Genomic DNA, 24,791 nt, shown 5'->3' on the forward strand with positions numbered 1-24,791 from the left:
CCTGCACACCATGAATAGTACCGTGCTACAGGCAACCGGGTTCTGTATTTAAATAGACAAAACCTTTTTTGACAGAGCTGTGACCAAGTGGTTAGGTTTTTCTGTCATACAGTTGATCTCAGGCTCAAAATTCACCTTTTGTTTCTGTCATACAGTTGATCTCAGGCTCGAAATTCACCATTTCCAAAGCCACACTCTACTGTACAGGGACCAGAGTAACATAAGGACGGTGTAAAATCCCAATGCAGAACATTGCTATGGAAACCACCAAAGATGGTGAAACCTGAAAGGAACTCTCCTCTTACTTTTATCAACATTCATGATTGGTGCCATTCGTTCTTCAAAAAGTTGAGCATATATTAAAGTAACGCTAGTGTTTCTGCAGAAATGTTGAAAAACCATTGACTGACAATGTGTGAATGAATGGTGGAATAACTGGATATACAGTATATAGTGTGTGTCATTCTGCACATGCATTTCATCAGGTTTATATTCACAAATTAACACTATAATTTCAACAGCCACACTTTCAATACTTGTCTTTTTCAGATTTACCTACAACCGATAGATTGGCAGACCTTCTGTTTCTAGTGTTTTCTCTAGTCCCAAGAAATGCACTTTTAAAAATTTTAATGAAACCAGAAAAGCCAAAATGAACAAAGATTTGAGTTTCCACAAAACTTATGCCCTTATATTTTTGTCTTCGTTCCAGTCGATGCAGTCTTCCAGAGGCTCCGCCTACCTGTCGCTGAGAAACCAGCAGCAGCAGCATCATGTCCCGTGTCTCTTCCACCGCCAAGCGTTACGCTGGCCCGTCCTACACCAGCCACTATAGCTCCTACAGCTCCTCCCTGACACCAGGCCTCAGCTCATACAGTGACCGGGACAGACTGTCCTCCTACAAGTCCTCCACGTCCTCTTCCTCAGGTTACTCTCCCAGCTACCTGAGCAGCTCTGCCGCCCGCAGCCGCAATTACAGCACCTCCTCAGACCCTGACTGCGACCGGGGGCGCACAGTCCCACGCACCGACATCCTCGGAAGCAGCAGCAGCCGTCGGAGCGAGAGTCTCAGTAGAACCCCCATCAAGACCTACGGAGCGTCGGGTCTGAGTGGTGGATCGACCTACATTGGCTACACTCCCTACTCTTCATCCTCAGCCCAGTCTAGCTACCTCTCCTCCACACCGGCCTCCAGCAGCATCTCACTAGCTCGACGAAGATCTGTTTCCCAGAGTGACTTGAGCAGGGATTTGGCCTCTTTGGGCTTCAGTGAGACCCCCTCCACTGCATCCCCTTCCACCAGTGCTCTGCAGAGCTACCGCAGTCGGACCAGCGATGTGTCCGACTCGTACATTACCAGCTCACGCCCAGGCTACTCGGGACTGTCTCGGAGTTCTACTCAGGAGGCCCTCTCATCACGGAGCGCTGCCCAGGAGCACTACAGCAGCAGCAACAGCAGCAGGACATTCAGCTCCTCAACATGGGGGCCAAGTAGCAATGGGCTTTCCGAATCCCCCACCAGGAACTCTACGGTAAGAAATTGACCTTTGTTCCTTACTACTCTATCTGTCTTTGGTTTGTTTACAATATTTCTTCCACAAATATAGACTGACTAACTCAGACAGTTCTGTTTAGATACAGATACAGGGCGTTTGAAGTTGTGTAGCCACAGATAAATCTAGAGCAGCTCTAAGGTCCGTGGACTAATGTGGACCAAGAAAGTCCTGTAAATGTGCTCGAGTTTCATCTGTTTAAAGTTGTATGAACCTCAGCTTCAGCTGTGAGGAGTTAGACTTGGTACAATCCGACATGCATTCCTCAACAGTCTTAGTTTCTAAGACTGCAGAGTATACTCCTTTCTGCCAAGTGAGGGCACTATTGCTCAAACTAATTTCTTCTTGCTATGTCCTGTTGTACATAATTTACTGAACCACACCGGATTCCTTGCATTCTTGATTGGATAGTTTGAGCTGTTTGGTGGTTGTTTCTATTGTCAAAGTCGTCATTCTCTCATTTACTGACTGAATATCTATAATACATTACTTTGCGTTTCCCTGCTTTTGTGACAAATGAGCTTTAAGCATGGACACCCGACCCTCTTCCGACCCAGCAGTTAACCAGCTCCCACACACCAATGAATGAGTTTCATGACATCACTAATCTGCGTCGGCAGACCACAAACCTCATCCCTAAGTGCAGTATCACTGACCTGAGCCTCATCTCAGTGGGTCACAAAGCATAACTGACCCACTTCTCGTGTGGATGAGTGGAGGGTGGTTTGAATGGAGTATTGGAAGTAGAACATCAATAATAGGGGAAAAATGAATGAAAATTAATATTTTTTATTTTTTATTTTTAATTAGATATTTTTTACACAATAATCACCCTCTTTTAAGTCTGAAGATATTAGCATTTCTGATCCTGATATTTATTAGAGCCTCTTTATATGAGCTTGAGAAATAAAAGATAAATAAAATAAAAGATTAGTGTTTATGAACAGGGTAGAATAAATCATCATAAATCAAGGAGAGAGTTGTGTTAAGCTAACAAATTAAATTTCTTTTTAGGTTTTGAGATAATTTCTTTAGCGTGACTGGGCCATACCTGGAGCTTATGAACAACAGTTTTTACATTGTTTTGTCACAGTCATCTTTGATGACAAGCCGTAAGTGAGGTTTTAAAAAACCGCAACGACAGTAGGAATTCCAGTGATGTGAAACATCTGCTTTATCTAATCTCCATTGACATGTATGTATACTCATGCTGCCCTTCCAAAATGATTAGGTGACGAGACATGACCTGCATCTTACAAAATCTTCTACTGTCCTGACAGTTAAAACCACTTAATCACAACGAGAACACTCTGTGACCTTCTAATTAATATAGAAGGATTGTAATAAATAGACAAGGATGTCGTTCTAATTTTATCATTACAAAAAGTTATTATTTTTGTATGACTGAATTTAACTTTTGGTTAAATGGTTTACTTTGTTTACTGTGTTCTTTGACTGGTTCGGCAATCATCACATTTCTAGCATGTGCTCACTGTGAAGAGTGTGACTCCATGTGACTCTCTGGCTCATCTGTACCGCTCATAAAATCAGCTGCTGCCCCTCGGAGCAGGACGTCTTCACTTGTCAAGCCACGTATTAATGTGGCCCGGTACAACACGTTCTGATGTCCCGTCATGGCCAGATTCTCAACCTACGAAATTCAGTTTTATTTACACCAGGACACTTAGATTTAAACATATTTGGCTTTAGTAGTGACAGTGGGAATTCTTTCATGGAAAATAGCTCACATTAGTGGATTTAAATACAGGATTTATAGAGAACTATCTTGTCCATTCATGTTAGCCGTCTCGTGTAAATTACAAAAGGGCCAAAAGTAGTATTTTTTGTGAAATGATGTGAGTTTTTTTAACATATTTATTACCATGTTGACAATAGTAAATACTATACAATGTTGAATACAATACCAAAAGATTCATTATCAAAACATGAACGATGTGAGTGGGTGTTCAGTACTCTGTGTTGTTGACATTCCATAAGCGGGTGATCAACCCACACTCCAGCTGTCTGGTCATTAGTCATGTTTACTGTATAAACAAGTACAGTAAATATCCACCTACCAGTCCTGGCTGATCACTTCTTTCTTATCGGTTGCTCCTTGTTTCTTGTGAAAAATGATGTCCTCATCCCTAAGTGCAGTGCATTAATCTTTGCCCAAGTTTATCTTGAGCGCGCTGCAGCAGATGTACATCATGTACATGTGGGCGGTCATTAAGGTACATGCTTTCAGTTTTAAAAATAAATTACTGAGAAGGCAAAAATTATTTATAATTCCTGTTGAAATTAAAAAGAGTATAGTTTTTATTACGCATTTTACCTAAATTGTCTCATCTGTAATTTAAGTGAAGTCATTAAACAGCATCGGAAAACCAAAAAGAAACACTGGACTGTGTTGGAAGCCTGCAACGAAAAATGGCAGCTGTCAGTGCCTCATGGTCCAGTTCTTCTTGAGTCAGGTCTGTGAGTAAGACAAGCTGGTTCACATGACTATCGTCACCCTTTTTTACTAATTTGCATACAGAGTTACCACAATGGAAAACATGATCATAATAAAAGGGTAACAACATGTTTATCTCAAAAAAGGGACGGACGTTCTGTCTGTTGAAAGCTGTGTCCCACAGTCATGTGGGACAGGTATTGTATATGCAAAAGTTAGGTTGAAAAATGTCTCTGTTGAAAGCTGTGTCCCACAGTCATACATACTCAGTTTCCCAACAGGTATTGTATATGAAAAAGTTAGGTTGAAAATGGTAACATGGCTTAGCATTGAGATGATTGATGTTTAGCATTTCCATGAATGTAGCCACCTACATTGTTTGATTTGGTAATCTTCAAGGAAAAACTACTTCTACATTATGTTTTTTCACTGGCCAGTGGCCAGTGTTCCGACAACATTATATATTATAACACTCTACACTGAATAATACCATTGTTGAAATCTCACAGCTGGGAATAAAAAAAAAAAATTAAATCCAACAATGCTACAATTACTAGCAGTCTGGTGACAATGCTTTGCAAAAGCTCTCGTGTACGTTCAGTTGTATTTTAAATTCAGCAGTGCAAATATAACCCCAGGTTGACCTTCCACCCACATTGTGGTATAAACAACTTGTTGTCAGGTCCACCTCCAGATAAACTGCTGTGTTTACAAACCTGGGTGGCCTGTTGACATGCAAAATCTATGTTTTTTTATTTTAATCCTTGAATTGATTGTTGGAAATTCTTTGTCTGGCTAAACAAAAAACAAAAGACAACAACAACAAAGGACAAAAAACATGCTGCTACATATTACACTTATTTAAATAATCAGCTTTGCGTTGAATTAAACCACATGTTGACGTTAGCGTATGCATTAGAAATGTGATTGCTGTCAATTATTAATTTCAGTCGTGTCTTATTATCCCAATTACCGTAATTAATTTGTGTCTTTCTATTTGGAATAACACCTTGGTACTTTGTGGTTGAGTGTTTTTATGCCATGCTGTCCATGTCAGAACCTCGTACAGTACAACCTGGGTCAAAGTACTTGGATGTTCCCTTTAACTGGCATATTCTGTAGCAATTAAAGTTTGTGGTCAAATAAAAGCCCAATTTAGCAACTCGGCACTTTGAGCTGACCTAATTTATTTAAATTATCAAAGTATTTGGTGATAGGCAGGTACTAATCTTGGAGCCCTACATCTAGGCCAGCCAAGAAATTGTCACATCCCATCTAATCATTTCCTCTTGATTTACCCTCATAATAAAACACCCAACACATCTAAAAATAGGCACTGATGTACTTGATAAATGCTTTTTTTTGTCAGCAGAATTTCTTTTTTACTTGTTTTTATTTAGTTTTCCCCTGCTTAACTTACTGTTTCGTTGTCTGAATTTTTCAGGTAGGTTTTTGACCATGTTCGTTGTCTGAATTTTTCAGGTAGGTTGTTGACAAAATCTGTGATGGAGTGAATACTGTTTTTCTAGAGAATGTGTAGAGTTTAGTACGTGTCTGAAGGCTGTTTGTGTGAAACATCAAGAAACTCTTTAGTTATATACGAGCTAATCAGACTGATCACATTGTTAAGTTAGTTAGTGAGGAATGCTGTCCTGTTAATGATTCTGCTGTAGTAATTATTTTGTACACCAGGTCATTTAACGTCTCCGATCAGTGACAAAACAGACAAAACATTCTGTTCTGTTGACATACCATCCTAAAGATGGTTTCCAGTGTATGTACTCTGTGTATTATGTAGTACATGAGTATAAAAGAATGCCCTGAGACCTTCAAACAACACAGTTACACTACGGTAAATGCAACAAAAAAAGTGAAAGTGTCATTTTTATTAGGTTCAGGTAAAAGCACAGCCGTCCCCTGACGATTGTTCCGTGATGTCTCCTGGTACAACGTCTTTGTCCTACTTTAACACCAGCCTGCTTTACTTTCTCCATCAGAAATATCAGACGACGTAGCGTGACTTGTTGCTCCCTAATACATTGTAGTTTTCCGCCTCAAAGATGTCCAAAAACACACACAGCGTGGAGACAGAGTGTGTATCTTGACTGCTTGTTTTGTACACAATCTCGAGCCTGGGTCATGACATGATTAGCAAGGACAGATTGTAGATCTTTCTATGGAGGTATGAGTTCAGAGTTCTCTCACCAAAGGACATGTTGCCTATTTGGTATTTCAGTGTAAGCCGTCACTTGACCACATTCAGTCACCTGATTTTGTACAAATAAAGAAATTGCTTATATTTTTAGAATAGGGCAAAGTTAAGTATAGGCTGGGTACTTTATGGTAGTCTCCCACGTGACATTTCTAGGATTTGTGATGTAAAATACTTTTACATGAACTTTAAAGTTTAAGTAACTTTTGGAGATATTTATAGCAATATTCAAGACCCAACATTTGTTGCTCACTATCCCACTATCCATTTTAGATAGTTTCTGCTTTTCCTTGTTTCAACATTTGTTGCTCACTATCCCACTATTCATTTTAGATAGTTTCTGCTTTAAACATACAGTAAACATACAGTAGGTGAATCAGTGGATGTAACACAATCAGAGCAGTCACCACAGGAATAAACCAACTGTCTTATCCATCCATATTTATCCCATTTACTGTCAACAGGCTAACTCAGCCGAGACAGGTAGTGAGTAAACATGTTTGTGCGTCCCAAGTCGTTTCTGAGAACTACTAGGAATATGTAAACATCTTCTATGGCATGTTGATGACATATTTGTGTAGATTTCTTTTTTTCTTTTGGGATCGTGGGTCATCTCAAGTTTGACAGTCCTAAGTAACCATTAGTGTAAATGTTGATGTGTATTGTTGTTTGTTTCGCTATATGTAAGCTACATGGATGGTCTATAGTGATCAGTCCAAGGTGAACCTCGCCTGGACTTGATGTCTGCTTGGATGGACTCCAGCATTCTAACATGATTAGGAGTTAGAAAACGGATGGGTGAAAGAGTGATGTCTAAAAGTTACCACCTGACAGATCTGAGCCTCTCCATCCTCTCATCAGCACTGAGCCCAGCTGTAGTAAAGACCTCCCACAGCTGCGGTCACATTAACTCTGCAGCCTGTCTGTCATCTAGACATTAACCTGCTGTTGCATTGCATTTTTACGATGTTCAATGGTGGCCTGGAGGATAGAGGATGGTTTTTCTCCCACCACCATCATCATTATCATGATTCTCATCATCATCATCACGCAGATGAGTCGTCTCCTTGGACAAAGCGTGAGTCCTTCAGGCGAGAGGGGGGCGGGGGCTGACGTAGGCAGCCCTGCCGGAGGCGGTCTCTGACGCTGGCAGAAGGCTGACTTTAACCCGCGCCAGAGAAGGCGGTTCAACAGAGCTCCCGTTAAACCGAGTCAGAGTACAAGATACGTCTAATGCCATTTGCAGACCTGCACTTTTCTTACAACGGACCACGGACACAGTGGAGTCATTCAGCTCTTTGCGTCTTTCTTATTACAGTGTTCGTAGAGTAGTTTGAGCCACAGGTTTGTTGTCAGCTCCACCGCTGCTGTTGCTGCAGTGTTTTGTGACCGTTGGCTCCGTTATATAGACGAACGACAGCGCTGTCATTCACAACATTCACCACCGAGTGAGCTCGACTGAACCCAAACAAGAGCCGCTCTTTTCCGTCGCCGGTTTGAGTCACTCACACCGGTGTAGTGGGCTCCGCTCCGTCCTCCTCTTGCTCCTTCACCTCCTCCTCCTCCTCCAGCATGCCGAGCATGCGACAGACGTACACGGTGACGGTACCTGAGGAGCCGCCGACCGCTGCGTTCCCCTTCTTAAAGCAGGAGATGCGGAGAAAAGGCAGCATGTCCGGCTCGGTGCTCGTGTCAACTTTCGTGGGGCTGCTGATAAACCAAGCCAAGGTAAGACCGAGAGCGCAGTCCGGCTATTTCCACCGGAACATGCACCAAATCCCATTCAGAAATCATCCAATTTAAGCTCAGCTCTCTCCCTACACACACACGCACCGCGTTATAGTCTTGTTATTATTAGACCTCTAATGCTGGTAAAGCGCTTTGAGAATGGATGCTATGAATCAACCGACCCGTTTAATACTGACGCTGGTTACTGTGTGCTGTATGTGTCAGTGTGCGGGTGTGAACTGAATGTGTATGTGTGTGGTATCCATTATCTGGTGTCACTAAAATACACTGGTTGGTGGCACAGTGGGCAGCGTGTGTTTTAAAATGTAAATTTAGTGTTTAGGAACTCAATAATAACGTTTTGGTACTTTGATGAATATCCGGACAAACTACTTTGCAACAGTAATAGTCAAATGAGTTACAACAACACTAAACGTATGAATTCTACCACCACGTGTCTGTATTACATAAGATGTGATGCAAGCACTCATTCACAACAATGCAGACCTGGGGTCAGTAATGTGCTGTACATGGAATGTACATTTATCACTTCAGTGATAACATGTTTGAATGATGAAATATCATCTGGTTAATAAGGGGTTAATGGTCGTATAGACAGACAGACCGACCGAGTGTTTTATAGTAAAGAACCCACCTGTTTATGTTACTGACCGACCGTGTGTTATGTATATGTAGGAGATGATGGTCGTTGAACATTCAAGTGAGTCATTAGCAAGAGGTAAGCCGTGCTCTTAAGCTGCTGTTCTCTGCTGTACCAGGATCAGCTGACCCTCACTGGCAGGTCACTGCTTATATAACCACAGTTTACTCCCCCCCTTACATTACATTACACCCAGTCTCTCTCTCCCTCTCTCTCTACACTGCTATTATGTATACGCTTCCTTCACTTTCGGTGTGTATGAGAATGTATAAACAAGTGAGCCTTTATGACAGGTCTCCAGTTATTCACACTGGGATATACTGGGTATGTACTCTGCCTCTGGCTTTTGTCATGTACAGTAGACACAGATACATATTTGTGTACATGTACTGAAAATGGAATCTCTGTGGCCCTGAGGCCCTCATGTCTTTGTGTGGAGATTATATATAAATAAGTGCCTTTTAGAGCATCTCTTAGGTGCTTATATACACAACAGGGTTTTTTAAAATTTTATTTTACATGTTTAATTTACTCACTAGCAGTTCTTTGCATACAGTACACAGAGATTCTCTTAGCAGAAAAATAAATAAAAAATAGCTCTGTCCAAATCATCCAACTGCATAAAACCTACTTTTTTTCCCAAGGAGTACAAAGTTATGTTTCGTTTTTGAGATAATGAATGCTTCAAACATTTAATAAGGGCCCCGAACTAAAGCACATATAAAAGTTGGGACTGCTAGCTCCCCCACTTTGGAAACTCACAGGTTTGGGTTGGTCCCCAGATTGGGTGATGGTGTCTGTTTATGGTGAGAAATCACATTAGAATACACATTGATACTTCTGTCCAGGCCTGGAAGCTTGACTCTCTCTTAGTTTTTGTTGCCACCTCTAATCTGTATTAACCGAAATTGCCTGACATCCATAAATGCGAAGTATTAATAAATGTGTTTCACAAAGGCCCTGAGAATTCTTTACCTCTGAAAGTTGAATGTTGTCATACAGTAATGGTAAATCCTCTGCTTAAAGTGTAAAGTTTCACTGATTGTTTTGCTTTTGTTGCTCTGGTGTCTTCATGAAAGCTCTGTACTCTACTGAGCTTAAAATCTTAGTGCGAGTTTTAGAAGTGAATTTTCACACTTCTGGATTTAATTTCATTTATTAACCCAAGCCAAGTTATTCTCAGAAATATGATGTTGACCGTAGTCATTTTTAGTGCCAAAAATGAATTTTTGAAGCATGCAGTATTTGGCGAGAGTTCTTTTTTAGAGAGTCTGAAATAACCTGGCTGTAAATCTTTGACCAGGATTTCACGTGTGGATTTGAGAGAAGTGTGTTCACCTTGTTCCATATTAGTACATGGTTATTTTCAGTAGACGTATCAAGGTCTGGTCTGCGTTGTGATTGGTTAAAAGCACAGGATGGAGCTCTAGTGATGTAATGAATACGTTGTGAGCTTGTAGGACCAGCATTGTGTCACTGAGGTGTATTTTTCTTCTTGTCCTTGTTGAGACCCATATATACCTGCCATTGAAGTGTGACGAGGACCAGGACTGTTATATAAGAACCAAAGCAATGCCTTACACACACACACACACACACACATACCAGGTTTTCTCTAAACAATAGTAGGTTTCATTACGAGGCTCCTGGAGAGTGACGACAGTGTGTGAAGACTCTTCGCTCTGATGAACAGCAGCGAGGGGCCACTTCACAGGATCACAGCCTATGTTTATGTGTATTTCTCAATGAGACCTGCTGCTCTGAAATAGAATCTCTGTTATTTTCACCGACATAGACGCTGTCAGTGAGATTAACGGAGGCTAACCCAACACTAGCATCGACCGGTCTGATCAACTGACTCTGCTGTTTCCCTGAGCATATTAGGTGCCAACATGTGTTTTTACGCAGCATCAGGGTAGCGTGCGAGTGAACCTGTCTGGGCTCACATGGGAGAACATGGGCGAAGCCTCAGTAGTGAGGAAAGTAAATCAAAGAGGGGGGAGGGCAGGGAGAATTTGTTTACCGTTAGCCAAATGGAAAGAGACAGTTCAGAACAGATTGTTCTGTGGTTCTGAGGCGTGTTTGCCAGCCTATCAGCGGTGGGCATTCTGTACTGCCAGGTGGACCCAGGCATCCTGCTGGTGGTAGTGTGAAGTTTGGTTTACAGCCACAGAGACACAGGCAGAGCACAGGCTCATTATTATTGCCTCTAATAACACAGCACTGCCAGTACTGGACCAATATGACATTGGTTTCAACATTTTTAATAGAGCATACAAGTCCACAAAAGCAAAGTATAGCATAGATTTATATTTATTAATTAAAATGACTAAGTCAAATGAATTATCCACCTTTCAAAATCAGTTTCAAATATATGGGAATACATGATTTAAATTAGATGAATCACAGTGTAGTTCTGGATTATCACAATTAGTAGTATTATTATTCAAAACAAATTCACTTTATATAACAAAAATTTTGTTTTTTTCCCCATATATTGTTGGAACAGGAGGATACACAGCAGAAAGTAGATTTGCTTTCAAAACTTTTGTGAAGCCCTTGTCCTCAGTATTAATCGCTCTGCAGTCACTCGTCAGACTCACTCAGTGTGAGCACTCGGTGTGATGCAAGCCTGTGTGGTGCAGTGTGTGCAAATGTCAACACGTGTGTGTCGACTGTGTATTACAGCAAAGAGAAGTGGACAGAAGTACTTTAAATGGAGGGACTGAATAACTAAAATGTCAAACAAGTGCCATTGTACAGCCGGTAATGTCAACACTGGGCTACAGCGGCTACAACTGCCTCGGCATAAAGCAGGTGTAGAGTAGAATCTATTAGATTGAACTTTAAGTGTACATTTATACTCTGGAATTAACAACCCCCCGTGCGATACGTTAGACTCTGCCCCCTGAACTGTAGGGGCGTGTTATTTCCTACCTCATGTTCAACCTGTCTCTGCCAGAGGAGAAGATTAGTTAGAACATCAGCAGTGAGTGAGTGGTCGGAGGTTTGATTCTTGAATTAATGAATCAACAAATGAACAGTTTTTATTCCTGCCATATACTGTACGTTAGAGTTTTATTTGAGGTTGGGAAGTGCATGAAATATTGAAGCCCAATATGGGGAACAAAGAATGTCAACATTAACGGGGTCAGGGACACGACAGCATGCAGCTGGATTTGAAGCATCTGGAATTAAGATGAAATTCTGATCCATGACCCATGAATGAACCATAAAAAAAAAACTGGCGTATTCTCTCTTACAAATCAGTGTTTATATTAACATTAGAAATGTAATATTGTGTAAAAGATTACTTAAAAAACAAGGTTTAACTCATAAAAATAAAAATAAAAACAACCTTCAGTTTCACTGTCACATATTTGATCAGTTGCAGCTGATATATGTTGACGGTGCATGAAAGCACGTTTGCTCTCTGTCGAACCAGATTCTTCAGATTATTCGTGACGTAAATGTGCGTTTCATCAGGCCTTATCTACATCGCTGCTCTGGACGTCTTAGAGGGACTCGTGTTTGTTTCTGCTGCACGTCTCCTTCCATCCTGTTGTCATTTTTCCTCTGTGTTATTAATCAATCAGCCAGTATCAGGATTGTTTGCTGTACATTGTGGTCCTGCCTCCTCACCCTGCGCTGACCCACATCTTCTGCCCCAGCGATGCACCCTCTGTCCCTCAGACAGGAGCCCCTAAATCTTTAATATTAAATGCGCTCTGTGGAAAGGCAGGTCTTATTTTTAAAACATTGGACACAAACATTGGCACGCCTTCTTCTTCAGAAGAAGAGAGTAAATCCATTTATCAGCTGTTAATCAATAATGAATTAATCTATCATAGTTGATCACAGTCATCTGTAAAATATTTACTGTCCTTGTAATTTAGGGAAGATGTCATCTTTGTTTCACCTCACAGATTCTGAATCACTTATAAAACTAAAGATTTGAGTATATCAAAAACCTTAGGGTTTGGAATACACCTTTTTTTAAATTATTCATGTTCTGCCCTGTTCATCTACCTCACACACACACACACACACACGTGCTCGCATGTCGTGAGGTTGTTGTTTGCAACAGTTCAGATCATTAAAATAGAATCCTGTCTAGTATTGGTTTGGTGAGTCAGACCTTGGCACAGTGGTGTACAGAGAAATATGTTGGGAATGTGTCCCTGTACCATGTGATAGTGCAGTCATGAGGTCCCAGAACACAAGTGCATAAAAACAAACAGTACCAGCAGCTGGTTGAGAACTGTCTGCTGATATCACTGCTGCTGTTACTGTTGAAAATTAGATTAGTGTAAAATAAATAAAACATCACAAACGACTATGGAATATGATGTTTGAATATTATAGTAACATGGTTCAGACTGAGAAAACGTGACACTGTTATGGTATGAATTGTTCCCCTGAATCTTTTGCTTTCGTTTTAATGAGAAAAATATTTATGGTTTCATTTGAAATTCACTGCGCATGATGTATGCCTTAACTTTCAACAGTTTATATAAAGTGCTTAAAAAGTTCGGGGAGATGTGAGCTCAGCGAACCTAAAGTTGGAAGACGTGACTTCCTCTTGATAATATATAGGCGTCTGTTCCTAGTCTTATATTAACTCCTAAAATAACTCCCTTCTCTTGGTGGTTCACAGCCTGTCGCTCTTTTTCTGTCACACTCTGAGTCACAGCCCCAAACTGCAGCCCTTCAGTGTGAGGTCACAAAGTTTTCTGAATTTAATTCTGCAAATAAAATGTGAAGATTGTTACTACTGTGACCGAGCTGGGATGTATCTTCTGCAGATGTGACGTTCAGACGGCTGCCCAGAGATCAGCCAGTTGCCAGCGTGGAAGCTGGCAATTCTGAAATTTTCTGCTATTTTTGGGACCAGCTGTGACATTTATCTGCAGACTGAAAGTCATGAACTTACAGTTCGGCATTGTGTGTGTGTGTGTGAGGAGTAATCCTGCTTCCTGTCATAAAAGAGTCATAGCTGTGTGTGGCTAATTCCGTAGAGTTCCGTCGAATTCAAAGTAAAGAGGATTGAGATAAACCACGGTTAATCATGGTGAAACTGTACATTTCATTCACCGTGCACCGTGCGCTGCACTGATTCTCATCTCATCCTGTTGAATTAGGGACAGATGGTCAAGGCCATTTATATAATGGTGAAATGTCCTTACTGTATCAGCAGACTTAAGCTGCAGGGTCATATTACTGATGAGCAGATAAACATGCATTATGAGAGACGTCACGGAGCCTGCGGCGCAGACGAGCACATGGAACATGCTCATTTTGACACAGCAGTGATCTCTCCTCTTTCACCGATTCATTAGGGATGTATGAAAATATTACTGCACTGAATATATCACTAATACCGTCCATCGTTGAAGGATCATTACTTTTTTTATATAGATCATCAATGAAGTAAATTAGTATTACTGAAGGATATTTTTTCACTTTGTCCCACTCCGGCCTGGTACCAAATGACCTACAGACAAGATCCAGTCCCCAGACCGAGGGTTGGGCACCCCTGTTCTTACAGCACTGAATCAATGTTTTTTTAAATGAACTATTAACATGCAAATATTCATGACATTGGCAAAAAAGCCCAGCGCTGATACCAGTCAGTGTCCTGTCACAGTGAAAACACCGAGAGATAATGATGGCGTGCAAGAAACAGACTTTGACTTTGTCACACGGAACAATCAAAAGTGTAACAGGGCGACGAGAACCTGGAGGTGGTTAAAATAATGACGTACATGTTCATGGCTGCGTGCTCCAGAACCCACTTATCAGATGTGTGTGACTTTCTATGACCTGCAGTAATCTCTTCATCTCTGGACCTATCTGATGCTCATCCTTCTTCACTATTTCCTTTTGGGGTTTTTTTTTTATGCAGAATAATAAATCTGTGCATTAGTATGATATCTTTACACCATGAGACACCCACAGGTGGTGCTAAACTCCCATTTTTCTACAGTTTCTACATTTCTTTTAAAAAATGTGTATATATTATTGTCATATTAAGATGCACCAGTTCTTTTTTCTGAAGTTCTGCACAGCGTTTGGTGCAGACTTTTCAGACTTAACAAAAAGATCTAGATCTCTGCCGTCTAGGAGTGATCACCAAGAATGTTTCTCTCTGATAAAATCTCACGCACAGCATGTACAGTATTCACCTGGAATAACACAACACAACACACACACACAGCTCTGCATGTCACACACTTTTATTATCATACACGGTTCAGTCAGGCAGCTCCTGTGGATCACCTCTGTGTAGTAAATTGATGGAAAACATCATTTTGGGACTTTGATGTCTTTGAATTTAAATATTGTGATGTCACTTCCCCTTGATAAATTTGAAACGAAACCTTGTAAGGTACTGTTGAAAGGTTCCCTGTTGTCCATGTGATGCGACAGCAGGAGGTAAAAGTCAGAACCGCACGTGCACAGTGTGAGGCCAGTCTTTGAAGACGTTCTAAAGTTGTTCCCCTCTGTCTTTCAGAATTCAAAGAGTGCCCAGGGCCTGGTGGGACTAAAGAATCTCGGAAACACTGTAAGTATCACAGCAATGGCACTGACACTGGACATTCAACACCTGTTTTCATTTCTTAAGACTCTCGGAAAAAAAAAAATTAACAGATGTTGGATTTGATTCTTTACACCTTATGATGTCAGGCAGTGGCACCTCTGACACCCTGTGGATGAGGAGGAACCAGGTGAACAGACTAGAAGTTTTTTAACATGTGATTTGCTAAAATGTGTTCATTTGGAACCAGTGTTCTGAACATCAACACCTGTTCACCCGTAAATGTTGTTTGTTTGAAGACTCTCCGTTCTCAACAACTAGAGCAGATGGGTATTAGCATTTCTTTCATTGTTTAGCTGCCAGCTAGAGACACCACACGTGAGCACATCCTGTCACAGTAACCTTGAAAATAATAGCGTTACTGTCACCAAACTATTATTCTTATCAAATTTTTCTTAATCAGTGATTGAAGAAATACAATTACTTATACCTTATGTTTTAATTTATTTCTTTTTTTCTGTTATATTTCCTGTAGTCGGTCACATACATGCGAGAAAACCTTGAATTCTAAAGAATAAAAAAGTGAAAATAGAAAAGTGTGAGATGAATTTTAAATGCATGCATCAATCATGGTAAACCCTGCTGCTGCTGCAGCCATGACCGCGGGACTTCATGAAAACATGTAGTCAGTAGTAGTTATCTGAGTAGTTAGTAATTACTGAGTAGTAATCAACATTGTCTTCATTCTCGATAAAGGAACGGTTACTGTTTTGATTTGCTGTTATCTCCATGTTGATTACATGATGGTATCAGCCACTCAGTCAACCTGAAAGGCTGGTCCACAAAACATTAAACATTTCTCAAAACTCAGTCAACCTGAAAGGCTGGTCCACAGAACATTAAACATTTCTCAAAAAGTTTCAATGTCCTGCAGAAGTGAACTTGCAAAAAAAGTGTGTGTGTGTGTGTGTGTGCATATTATTGCATATATATTGCAACCTCACAGAGAACTGAACTGTGGCCCAGTAACAACCTGCTCACTCTACCTTGGTCACTGGCTAGAAGTCAAGTGTGTACATGTGTCTGGTGTGGACACGTGATGGGAGCAGAGTAAACATTTTTCCACTTAGAAACAACTCCACCATTTACAAACGAAAAAATAAAACAAAAACCCCAGACTGCACTCCAATAAACTCAATTTTAACAGTGATTATATATATTTTTAATCAATGTTTTTGCATTGTTTATCCTTTAATGTTCTGTGCTATCAACATGAGCTCCACCTGAGACCATAGAGATGTTTTTCTGTGTCTAAATCAACCGTGGACCTCGTGCTGATGTTGTTGTCCTGCCTTCCTTGCAGTGTTTCATGAACAGTATCCTGCAGTGTCTCAGCAACACACAGAACCTGCGAGACTACTGCCTGCACAACTCACACCGCAGAGACCTTAACAACAACAGCCGCACCAACACAGCCCTGATGGAAGGTGAGCCGCACGACACCGAGCGCCTGAAATAAACCAGAGCTTCCGCCGCCTCGCTGTTTTTATAGCACTGCGTTCAATTTGCATCAGTCACTAAAGGACATGGAGGATGGAGGGGATACATTCATTTTTTGTTTATGTGGAGGAAATTACTGGATGTTGTTTGACCACACTTGTCCTTCTAAACAGAATTTGCCACACTGATGCAGACCATGTGGTCATCGTCCAGCAGCGAGGCTGTCAGTCCGTCTGAGTTTAAAACTCAGATCCAGAGATACGCCCCCAGATTCGTTGGATACAAGTACGTTTTCGTGATTAGACGTAGTACCGTCGCCGACGTGTCCACGTGCACAGTATTTGTGGTGACGGTGAGCAAAATCGATTGACCTCCTGTACGTGTGCTTCACAGTCAACAGGACGCCCAGGAGTTCCTGCGTTTTCTCCTGGACGGTCTGCACAATGAGGTCAACAGGGTCACCGTCAGGCCGAGAGGCACCGTGGAAGACTTTGATCACCTACCGTGAGTAATGCACCTTAACGATGATGATCTGTGAAACTGTGAAGTGAACCCAGAGGAGAAGGAATGCATGAATTCTGTCTCTACGCCAGACAAACGTACGACCCTACAGTCGTGCCATATTTGTGTTGTTATTTTGTGCCACAGAAAAGGAATTTTCAAAGTAGATGAGTGACAATAAAACTCTATTCTGTTAAATTTGATTCTAAATCTTAACATTCATGGCAACGATGACAAAGAGTTTCCACAACCACATTTTTTTTTTCAGAAAATATTTTGTATTTGTCTGTTTTTCACAATCAGCTGAACTTGAAGTTTGGACAAAATAATGACCTTGAGGTTTGAGAACAGCAGATTCGCAGTTTTCCAAACCTGAACAATGTCAGAAATTGAATAGAATCTCAATTACCAAAGCTGACAGGTTGCACTATGAATAAAAAAGATATCAAAAGCAGCTTTTGCTCATTTGAGATTTTGACTTTGTGGAGAATCAGTCAATATACAGTGAACGTGCAAATATTTACAGAACAGCCGACTGTAAAGAAAAACCTGGGTTTGAACCAGTGAACTTCTTACTGTAAAGACGAGTGTTTTAACAACATCTGCCACAGTGTGACCCTATTGCTTTTGCCATCATGCCCTAAGGTTTTTGTGAGATGACGTCAGTCCCTGTGTTCAGTTGGTCACAGATGGGATTAATGCTCTAATTCGGCGTGTATGTAATTATTAGTTATCCAAGAGCAGGGTGACAGTTAATCTGTGGCAGCTTTTCCTTTGCCCTGGAAACAGCTCGTCTCTACCTAAATGCTGAAAATGACACTAATGCCATATTTAATGTAATGTAGGGCAAGATCATAAAAACATTTTTTAAATACGCCCATGTCTGCTCTGATTGTTGAAGTACCACAGTATTATACTATATATATACATATATATATTAATATATCTCTATTACTCGCAGGGATGAAGAGAAAGGGAAGAAGATGTGGAGTAAATACCTGGAGAGAGAAGACAGTAAAATAGTCGGTGAGTGAAACTGACTTTTCCTTTGTAACAGCTCACAGTAACACAAATAGGAATAGAGCACATACGTAATACAGTGGTATTTTCTCCAAGTCTAAACACAGGATGTCAGTTGCTGTGGCATCTTTATCTGACGTCATGTTTTCTGCTCTGTCAGATGTGTTTGTGGGGCAGCTGAAGAGCTCTCTGACCTGTAGCCACTGTGGTTTCTGCTCCACCGTCTTCGATCCTTTCTGGGACCTCTTTCCACCTATTGCCAAGGTTAGTGGACAAAGACACACACACACACACACAGATACACACACAGATACACACACATCAGAATGAACAAGTACGCATTGTTCACCTTTTACATAACTTGTTTCAGAAGGTTAGTAAAGACAAATGTCAGCACAATCAGTGGTGCAGAGGTGACATTTGGTGTGTGTGTGTGCGTGTGTGTGTGTTTCCATTCTGTCTTTTCGTGGTTGGCTCTGGTGGTTGAATCTAAATAATTAAAAAAAAAAATCTCTATATTTTTAACACATGCTTTCTCTTTTTCCTCTGTTTCTCCATGTGCTCTGTTGTGTGTGTGTGTGTGTGCGTGTGTGTGTGTGTGCATGCTAATGTACCTGCGTCTATGTTTGTGTCCAGAAGGGCTACGGTGAAGTGAGTCTTATGGACTGTATGCGGCTCTTCACCAAAGAAGACGTCCTTGATGGGGACGAGAAGCCGGTGAGTGTCCCCCTGTGAGAACCAGTAAGAGGATTAACTGGTCCTCAGACCTTTGCGTTCACAGTGCAGTTTATTCACGTCGATGAATATTAACGAGCAGTTGTCTTCATAATTTAATGAGCTTAACAGCCCTGAACAATAACAGAGATTTATTTAGTCGGGAATGTTGTGTTCGAAGGTTTTAAAATTCAACATATCAGCACAAACAACTGTAGCTGTTTGGTTTTGGAATAAATCTTGCTGTACAGACACTGCCACCTTCAGGTCTAATGTAGCCTAGGCAGACTAATCAACCATTTTGATCTTAAGGAAAAGACAGACTGGAAGAAAATATTTATTTACAAAAGTCCAATATTACATATATGTGTTGTAAATCAGTGTTCCCAAAATGAGGACAGCTCCCCCAAGTGTTGTTGGGGGGTGCAGCAGCGCAGATATTACATTGGTCTCATAGTGGAGAAAAGCAAAGGTTGCTTATATTGTAATGAGATTTTTTTTTTAAACTTTTTTTAGTAATTGCAGAGTTATAAAGTTTTTTGGTGTTTTGAGGTCAAAGCTGTGACTGTAGTGACGTAGGAGGTGTGGGGGGGCAGTCTTGGCTGCTGAACTACTGTTGTAATTAATCAAAGACGAGCCTTAGATAACTCTGTATACTCACTGAGCCTCTCTACAGTTTAAATCCTGTAATTCATTTTTTTTATTTTTTCAAGTATAACTGTGATTGCGGAGCTGTCTGAACAGTGATATTTTCTGTGTTTTCCTTACAGACGTGTTACAGGTGTAAAACCCGGAGGAGATGCACCAAGAAATTCACAATACAAAAGTTTCCCAAGATCCTTGTGCTGCGTATCCTTTCCTCTGGTTGTCGTGTTTCAAGACTCGTGTGTTTCATTCAGTGCCAAGAGCGTGTGTAAAAATAGACATTGTCTTCCTGTTGGAAATGTTCTCCTGTCTTGGAATCTCCTGTTGGAGCCTCCTGTTTATTATATTTCCAGTTTCACCATCAGCCAGACATTTGTTGGAGGGTAAAGGCGATCAGTCAGGGTTCTCATCCATTTGTGCTGTTTAGATTACACATACACATACAGCTTTCACTAAGAAAATAGTGACCCAGGTCATACATACTTGTTCCCTGATGTCAATATTGAAACAAAAAGGTTGCTCTTTTTGAACAGACTTGCTGTGAAGTCGCCCGTTGCTGGTTCACTGCTGCCTCTGTCTGATTTGTCTTACACCCTACTACTATAGATAGTATCACATGCAGCACTTGAGTAGAAATATAAATAAACTGCATCATACATCATACAGTATATAGGTCCATCTGAGCAGCACATTATTTTCCATTGTATGATAATAAAAGTAGGCCTCATAAATATGTATGATATTGTCGTATTACGTGATTTCCTAACAGGCTGTGGAACTGTCATGTAACATCAGCATCTGTAGATGTGCAGTGTACAGTATACACCATCAAACCTCTTTCACAGTCACTCTTGATCATTGTTGCTACTTTGATATCATAAAAGCCATGTTGAGACAATGACAATGTCAAGTTCACAAGAACTCACCGAGAACAAACACAAACTCATTCACATCACACTCAGGATCAGTCACTAGCAGTGTCGTCTCCCATAGAAATATGCTTTATAATGAATGATCAACTACACATGAAGAGCACTTGCTCCTTGACTCCCCCTGCTGTCCAGACCTGAAACGCTTCTCTGAAGCGCGGCGAACCAGCAAACTGTCCACATTTGTTAACTTCCCCTTGAAGGATCTCGACCTTAGGGAGTTTGCATCTGAAAACAGCAGTAAGTCCAAATCAGGTTTTACACTTGAAATAGAGTTCAATTAAATTAAATTTAAAAAAATCTTTGGAAGAAGTGCTTTCAGTTAACGTTTTTGTCTCTGTGCCTTTGCAGTAAATGCAGTCTACAACCTGTATGCAGTGTCCAATCACTCAGGCACAACGATGGGCGGTCACTACACAGCTTACTGTCGCAATCCCAACACGGGAGAATGGTACACCTTTAATGACTCCAGGTATGTCCACAGACGTCAGACTTTTATGTACGTGATAGTGTCAGAGTTGGGTCTAAACATCTGCCATAACTGAATGATCTGATGTCTGGGTCCAGTTCATCCAATGACCTTGAACTGAAGGTCATGGGAGGAACTGGAACTTGAGAATTAATCTTGAAGAGACACAAGTCAACAGTGAGCAGTCTTTCTAATGTGGAAACCCTTTGCAAGGCTTCAGTCATCTTGCACTTTATCTAATAATAACATTATCACTCGTCCCCTCTTTTTTTGTTTCCCCCCCAGAGTAACGCCAATGTCCTCCAGCCAAGTGCGCAGCAGTGACGCCTACGTCTTGTTTTACGAGCTGGCTTCCTCTTCGCGGATGTGAAGATACGTAAAAAGATGCTAAACCGTTCTGACTAACGTAAGGACGGATGGAACATGCAAGCGTCCGTGGAGTCAGGGCCTACTTTGGACTTGTGTTTGGACAAATACGTTACAGCCTAGTCACACAGATGAAGGTACACACCACTAACCAGCCTGGAGGCTGCTGCTCTCCACACAGAGAGACAGAGGAGCGGAACGCTCTGGAATCCACAGGAACCTGATCAACCAGCCCTGTTCTCTCTCTCTCTCTCTTTCTGTCTCTCTGATACTGTTCAGACCTGGTCTTAACATTCACCCTCAGTAATCCAATTACATGTGGACATTTGCAGTGGAGTGTATATGGAAACTTTGGGTCATTGATTTTATTTCAAATAATAAAAAAAACTCAACTAAACCCAAGGATTAGTGATTAACCAGTGGATTAAAGAATGGCCACTGACAGTGAGGTCTGAGCCAGTGGTTAATCACAGTAGAACAGGCCAGGAGAAGAACACAGCGGGCTGAACTCTTTAGAACCAAGCTGAAAGTTTTACTGTACAAAACATACTGTACAGAAATCACCGCAGTCTGTTGGAGTAAATAAAACACAAGGAAGAAACCGTGAGAACACTGTTAATGATCTTAGTATTAATTCTTCATTTTAATTCTGTGACCAGTCAGTCTTCTCTGAAGCTCGGCTCTAATCCTGCTCCAGTTCCTCACCGCCTCCGAGTCTAAATACTGGAGGTGGAGGGAGAGCCGCTAACAGCTGAGTTAGAAGAAGCATGGAGATCTATAGTATAGATCTATAGAGAAACAGAAAGTGACCCAAGTCTGCAAGTGCGGGTTTTTGTGTTTCAGTCTACATTAAATACAGGGTGATGACAGGTGTGGTGTGTTTTTTATGTATTTGTGTTTCCATCCTTGTGTTTTTTTTTGTTTTTTGTTTTTGCAATGCAACAGCCCTAATTTATAGTCACATACTCATACACATACTTTCTGATGGTTTCAGTTGTTACAATTGTAGTTTTTCTTTTCTAACAGTGTACAGTCTAACTCATTAAAAACAACCATGCTATCAGTGTGGCTGTTTCATCAGCCTGATCTGGTGTGTCACTGTAAAGCCTGGTGTGAACACAGTACAGCACTGTCCTCATGTTAAAACCAGGTCTGAACTCTTTCTGTCTTTACTCTGGTGCACTGTTCCCTCTGAGTGGAGGTGTGTGTTTAAACTACGCGTGTGCGAGTGTGGGTTTGTGTGCATATGGGTACAAGGCTGACACAGGGTTGTGGGTTCACACCTGACGCTGTATCTGTCTCCATCTCAGAAGTCCCTCTCTATGCAGTTGCAAACCAAACTCTTTTGACTGCGCCTTTACTTTTTTCCATCCTGCCGCCTCACTCTAAACTGACTCTTGGCTTTTTTTCTCTGTTTTTGTTTTGACTTTGTTTTTTTTTTTGTGGGGGGGCGGGTAGAGGTCTTATCATCATAATCACTACTTTGGACTGTGAATAACCCTGTGCTTAGAGCGCAACTGTAACAGAACAGCTCAGCGGCCTGCACGGTTATGTTTCTTTTGTTTTGATGGCTTTTTCCCTTCCACTGTGCTGCAGCAACACTCCTGTGTCTCTTGTTAGCGTCTGTATCACTCACTTTTTTTCTTCTCTCAGTGGTTGGGAGGCCAGTGGCACTGTGAGCCTCAACTTTGTGCTTTATTTAACTTGTTTCTCCCACGTGTGGCTGCTACTGACATTTTTAAAGTGCTGTGAACGGACAAATGGACGATCCACCGAGGGTTAACGAAATGAACAACGGTAACAGTAAAACCGTCCTCGTCGTCGACGTGGGGTTGGTCTTTTCTTCCTCTCTTGTTTCATGCCATTGAACAACACGAGAAGAATGTTTTAAAGAAGAAGAAAAAAACACTATATCTGTATATTTTTATATTCTGATGCAATATAGAGAATGTACTATTATTCAATGGTGCTGAAAATGACCCGTAACTGTTTTCAGTTGGTTTATTTACCAGGTTTCAAGAGAGAAAAAAAAGTGATTATTTATGCTTACAGGTGATGAGTATGATGAGTCACACTTTTTAACAGTGGCAGTCAAACACATGAATATATAAATATATATATATACCTATATGAATATAAATAAAAGTCAACAGACAGTAATTTTACTTTGAGTCTGTCTTTTTTGTGTGTAACAGCGCTTTATGGTGATTTTTTTTCTGAGCTACTACGTCAGAGCCCAATGTACAGTACACATGTTTTAACTAGAGCCACGAACCAAAACATTTTTAGGAGAAGTAAATAATAATAATAAGTAATAGTAATATTTAAATTAGCTCCTCAGTTTAGGGGAAGGATCCAGATGAATATCTTGGTAAAATTACTCTTTAATTTGAACATTTTTAAAATTTCCTTTTAAGTGCTTTTTATTCGTCTCAAGTTTGAATGTAAATTGCACCATCTTGTGGAAAGATAGTACCTACCGAATAGTAAATACCATCTGGTTACAAAACTATACTATAGAGTAGAGATATATAGTAGTACAGTCATTTGTCTTATTTGTCTTCTTTAGAAACGAACTGAAAAAAAAAAACAATCGGGATGTTTTGACACACATATATATATATATAAAAAATCCTTGTTTTAAACCTAAAAAATTGAAGTCACAACTTCAATAAATCCCTATTTTTGAGTGGACATCGTGAATGACGGATGGGTGATTGGTACAATGGTAGCACCTGTTGACCATGACGTCACTGCCGCGCAGACTCAGGCTGTAGCTGGAGGCTTTACGGTCTTGTTTCATTGCACATTCAGGAAACGAAGTGTCGAAATAATGTTGACATTTTGTTTTATATGCGGAGCTGTGTTGTTTCCTGGACTTTTCTACACGTTCATTAAATTACTAAAAGCGAGGGTGGGACTCTCGAGTGACGCCGACGCGTGTTCGGTCAGCGAGAGGTTAGCAGCGTCGTCGCTTTTTCAGAAACCGTTAAGATACAGCATATTGTGTTTTAAATTAGTTTAAAAGAGATATAATCATACACATGGTATTTGCTCTCATGGTATTTAAACGTAGCGTGTTTATTCGGTGTTGACGTAAGAGCTATTCATTCATTTATTTCTAGAAAATGTTTAAAGTTGTCCAAAGATCGAGTAAAACCTGCACTAATGTTTATTCCGTGTGCACGTCCAAAGATCGAGTAAAACCTGCACTATAATATGTTTATTCCGTGTGCAGTAGTCCCATTAAAACTCAGCATAAAATAGTGGCGAGTTATGTGTACGTATGTATGAGTTTTCTACCTTTTTTGTCTGTTTTGTTCTGTTTTACCCCATCAGACTGGTGTCTGCCGTTCACGCTACTTTGGCCACAGCGGTTGGAGTAACGGTGGTGACGTCATGCAGTGATGTCATGACTGACAGGTAACAGAAAACACAAAATTTGCTCAGTATCACGTAACAACGTAAAACTTATCACGTAATTACGTGAAACTTATCAC

The 24,791-nt window shown here is 40.8% G+C and overlaps 2 protein-coding genes across 12 annotated transcripts in view; both read left to right on the plus strand.

Annotated features, from left to right (window-relative positions):
• LOC103377788 (ubiquitin carboxyl-terminal hydrolase 2) overlaps positions 1 to 23,451 on the plus strand; it is a 35,995-nt gene extending 12,544 nt beyond the window's left edge. For 6 of the 10 annotated variants that reach the window (XM_017032146.2, XM_025054857.1, XM_008308736.3 and 3 more), the window contains 12 exons: positions 713 to 1,532; positions 15,124 to 15,174; positions 16,511 to 16,634; positions 16,821 to 16,932; positions 17,041 to 17,151; positions 18,110 to 18,174; positions 18,329 to 18,432; positions 18,805 to 18,885; positions 19,653 to 19,731; positions 20,592 to 20,696; positions 20,808 to 20,928; positions 21,211 to 23,451. In XM_017032146.2, the coding sequence (XP_016887635.1) occupies positions 774 to 1,532; positions 15,124 to 15,174; positions 16,511 to 16,634; positions 16,821 to 16,932; positions 17,041 to 17,151; positions 18,110 to 18,174; positions 18,329 to 18,432; positions 18,805 to 18,885; positions 19,653 to 19,731; positions 20,592 to 20,696; positions 20,808 to 20,928; positions 21,211 to 21,295 (1,797 nt within the window). In that variant the 5' untranslated portion in view covers positions 713 to 773 and the 3' untranslated portion in view covers positions 21,296 to 23,451. Of the gene's footprint in view, positions 1 to 712; positions 1,533 to 6,881; positions 7,949 to 12,669; positions 15,045 to 15,123; positions 15,175 to 16,510; positions 16,635 to 16,820; positions 16,933 to 17,040; positions 17,152 to 18,109; positions 18,175 to 18,328; positions 18,433 to 18,804; positions 18,886 to 19,652; positions 19,732 to 20,591; positions 20,697 to 20,807; positions 20,929 to 21,210 lie in introns of those variants that run through there. The other 4 variants (XM_008308737.3, XM_008308738.3, XM_008308739.3 and 1 more) reach the window with 4 other exon arrangements.
• Positions 23,452 to 23,994: 543 nt separating this feature from the next.
• Positions 23,995 to 24,791, plus strand: part of LOC103377787 (protein FAM57A-like) — a 3,011-nt gene continuing 2,214 nt past the window's right edge. Inside the window, exons 1-2 of one of the 2 annotated variants that reach the window (XM_008308734.3) lie at positions 23,995 to 24,249; positions 24,631 to 24,714. In XM_008308734.3, the coding sequence (XP_008306956.2) occupies positions 24,017 to 24,249; positions 24,631 to 24,714 (317 nt within the window). In that variant the 5' untranslated portion in view covers positions 23,995 to 24,016. Of the gene's footprint in view, positions 24,250 to 24,336; positions 24,479 to 24,529; positions 24,715 to 24,791 lie in introns of those variants that run through there. The other variant, XM_025054859.1, reaches the window with a different exon arrangement.

This window comes from Cynoglossus semilaevis, chromosome 4, assembly GCF_000523025.1.
Source record: "Cynoglossus semilaevis isolate Cse_v1.0 chromosome 4, Cse_v1.0, whole genome shotgun sequence".
In the NCBI taxonomy this organism is placed as follows: Eukaryota; Metazoa; Chordata; class Actinopteri; order Pleuronectiformes; family Cynoglossidae; genus Cynoglossus; species Cynoglossus semilaevis.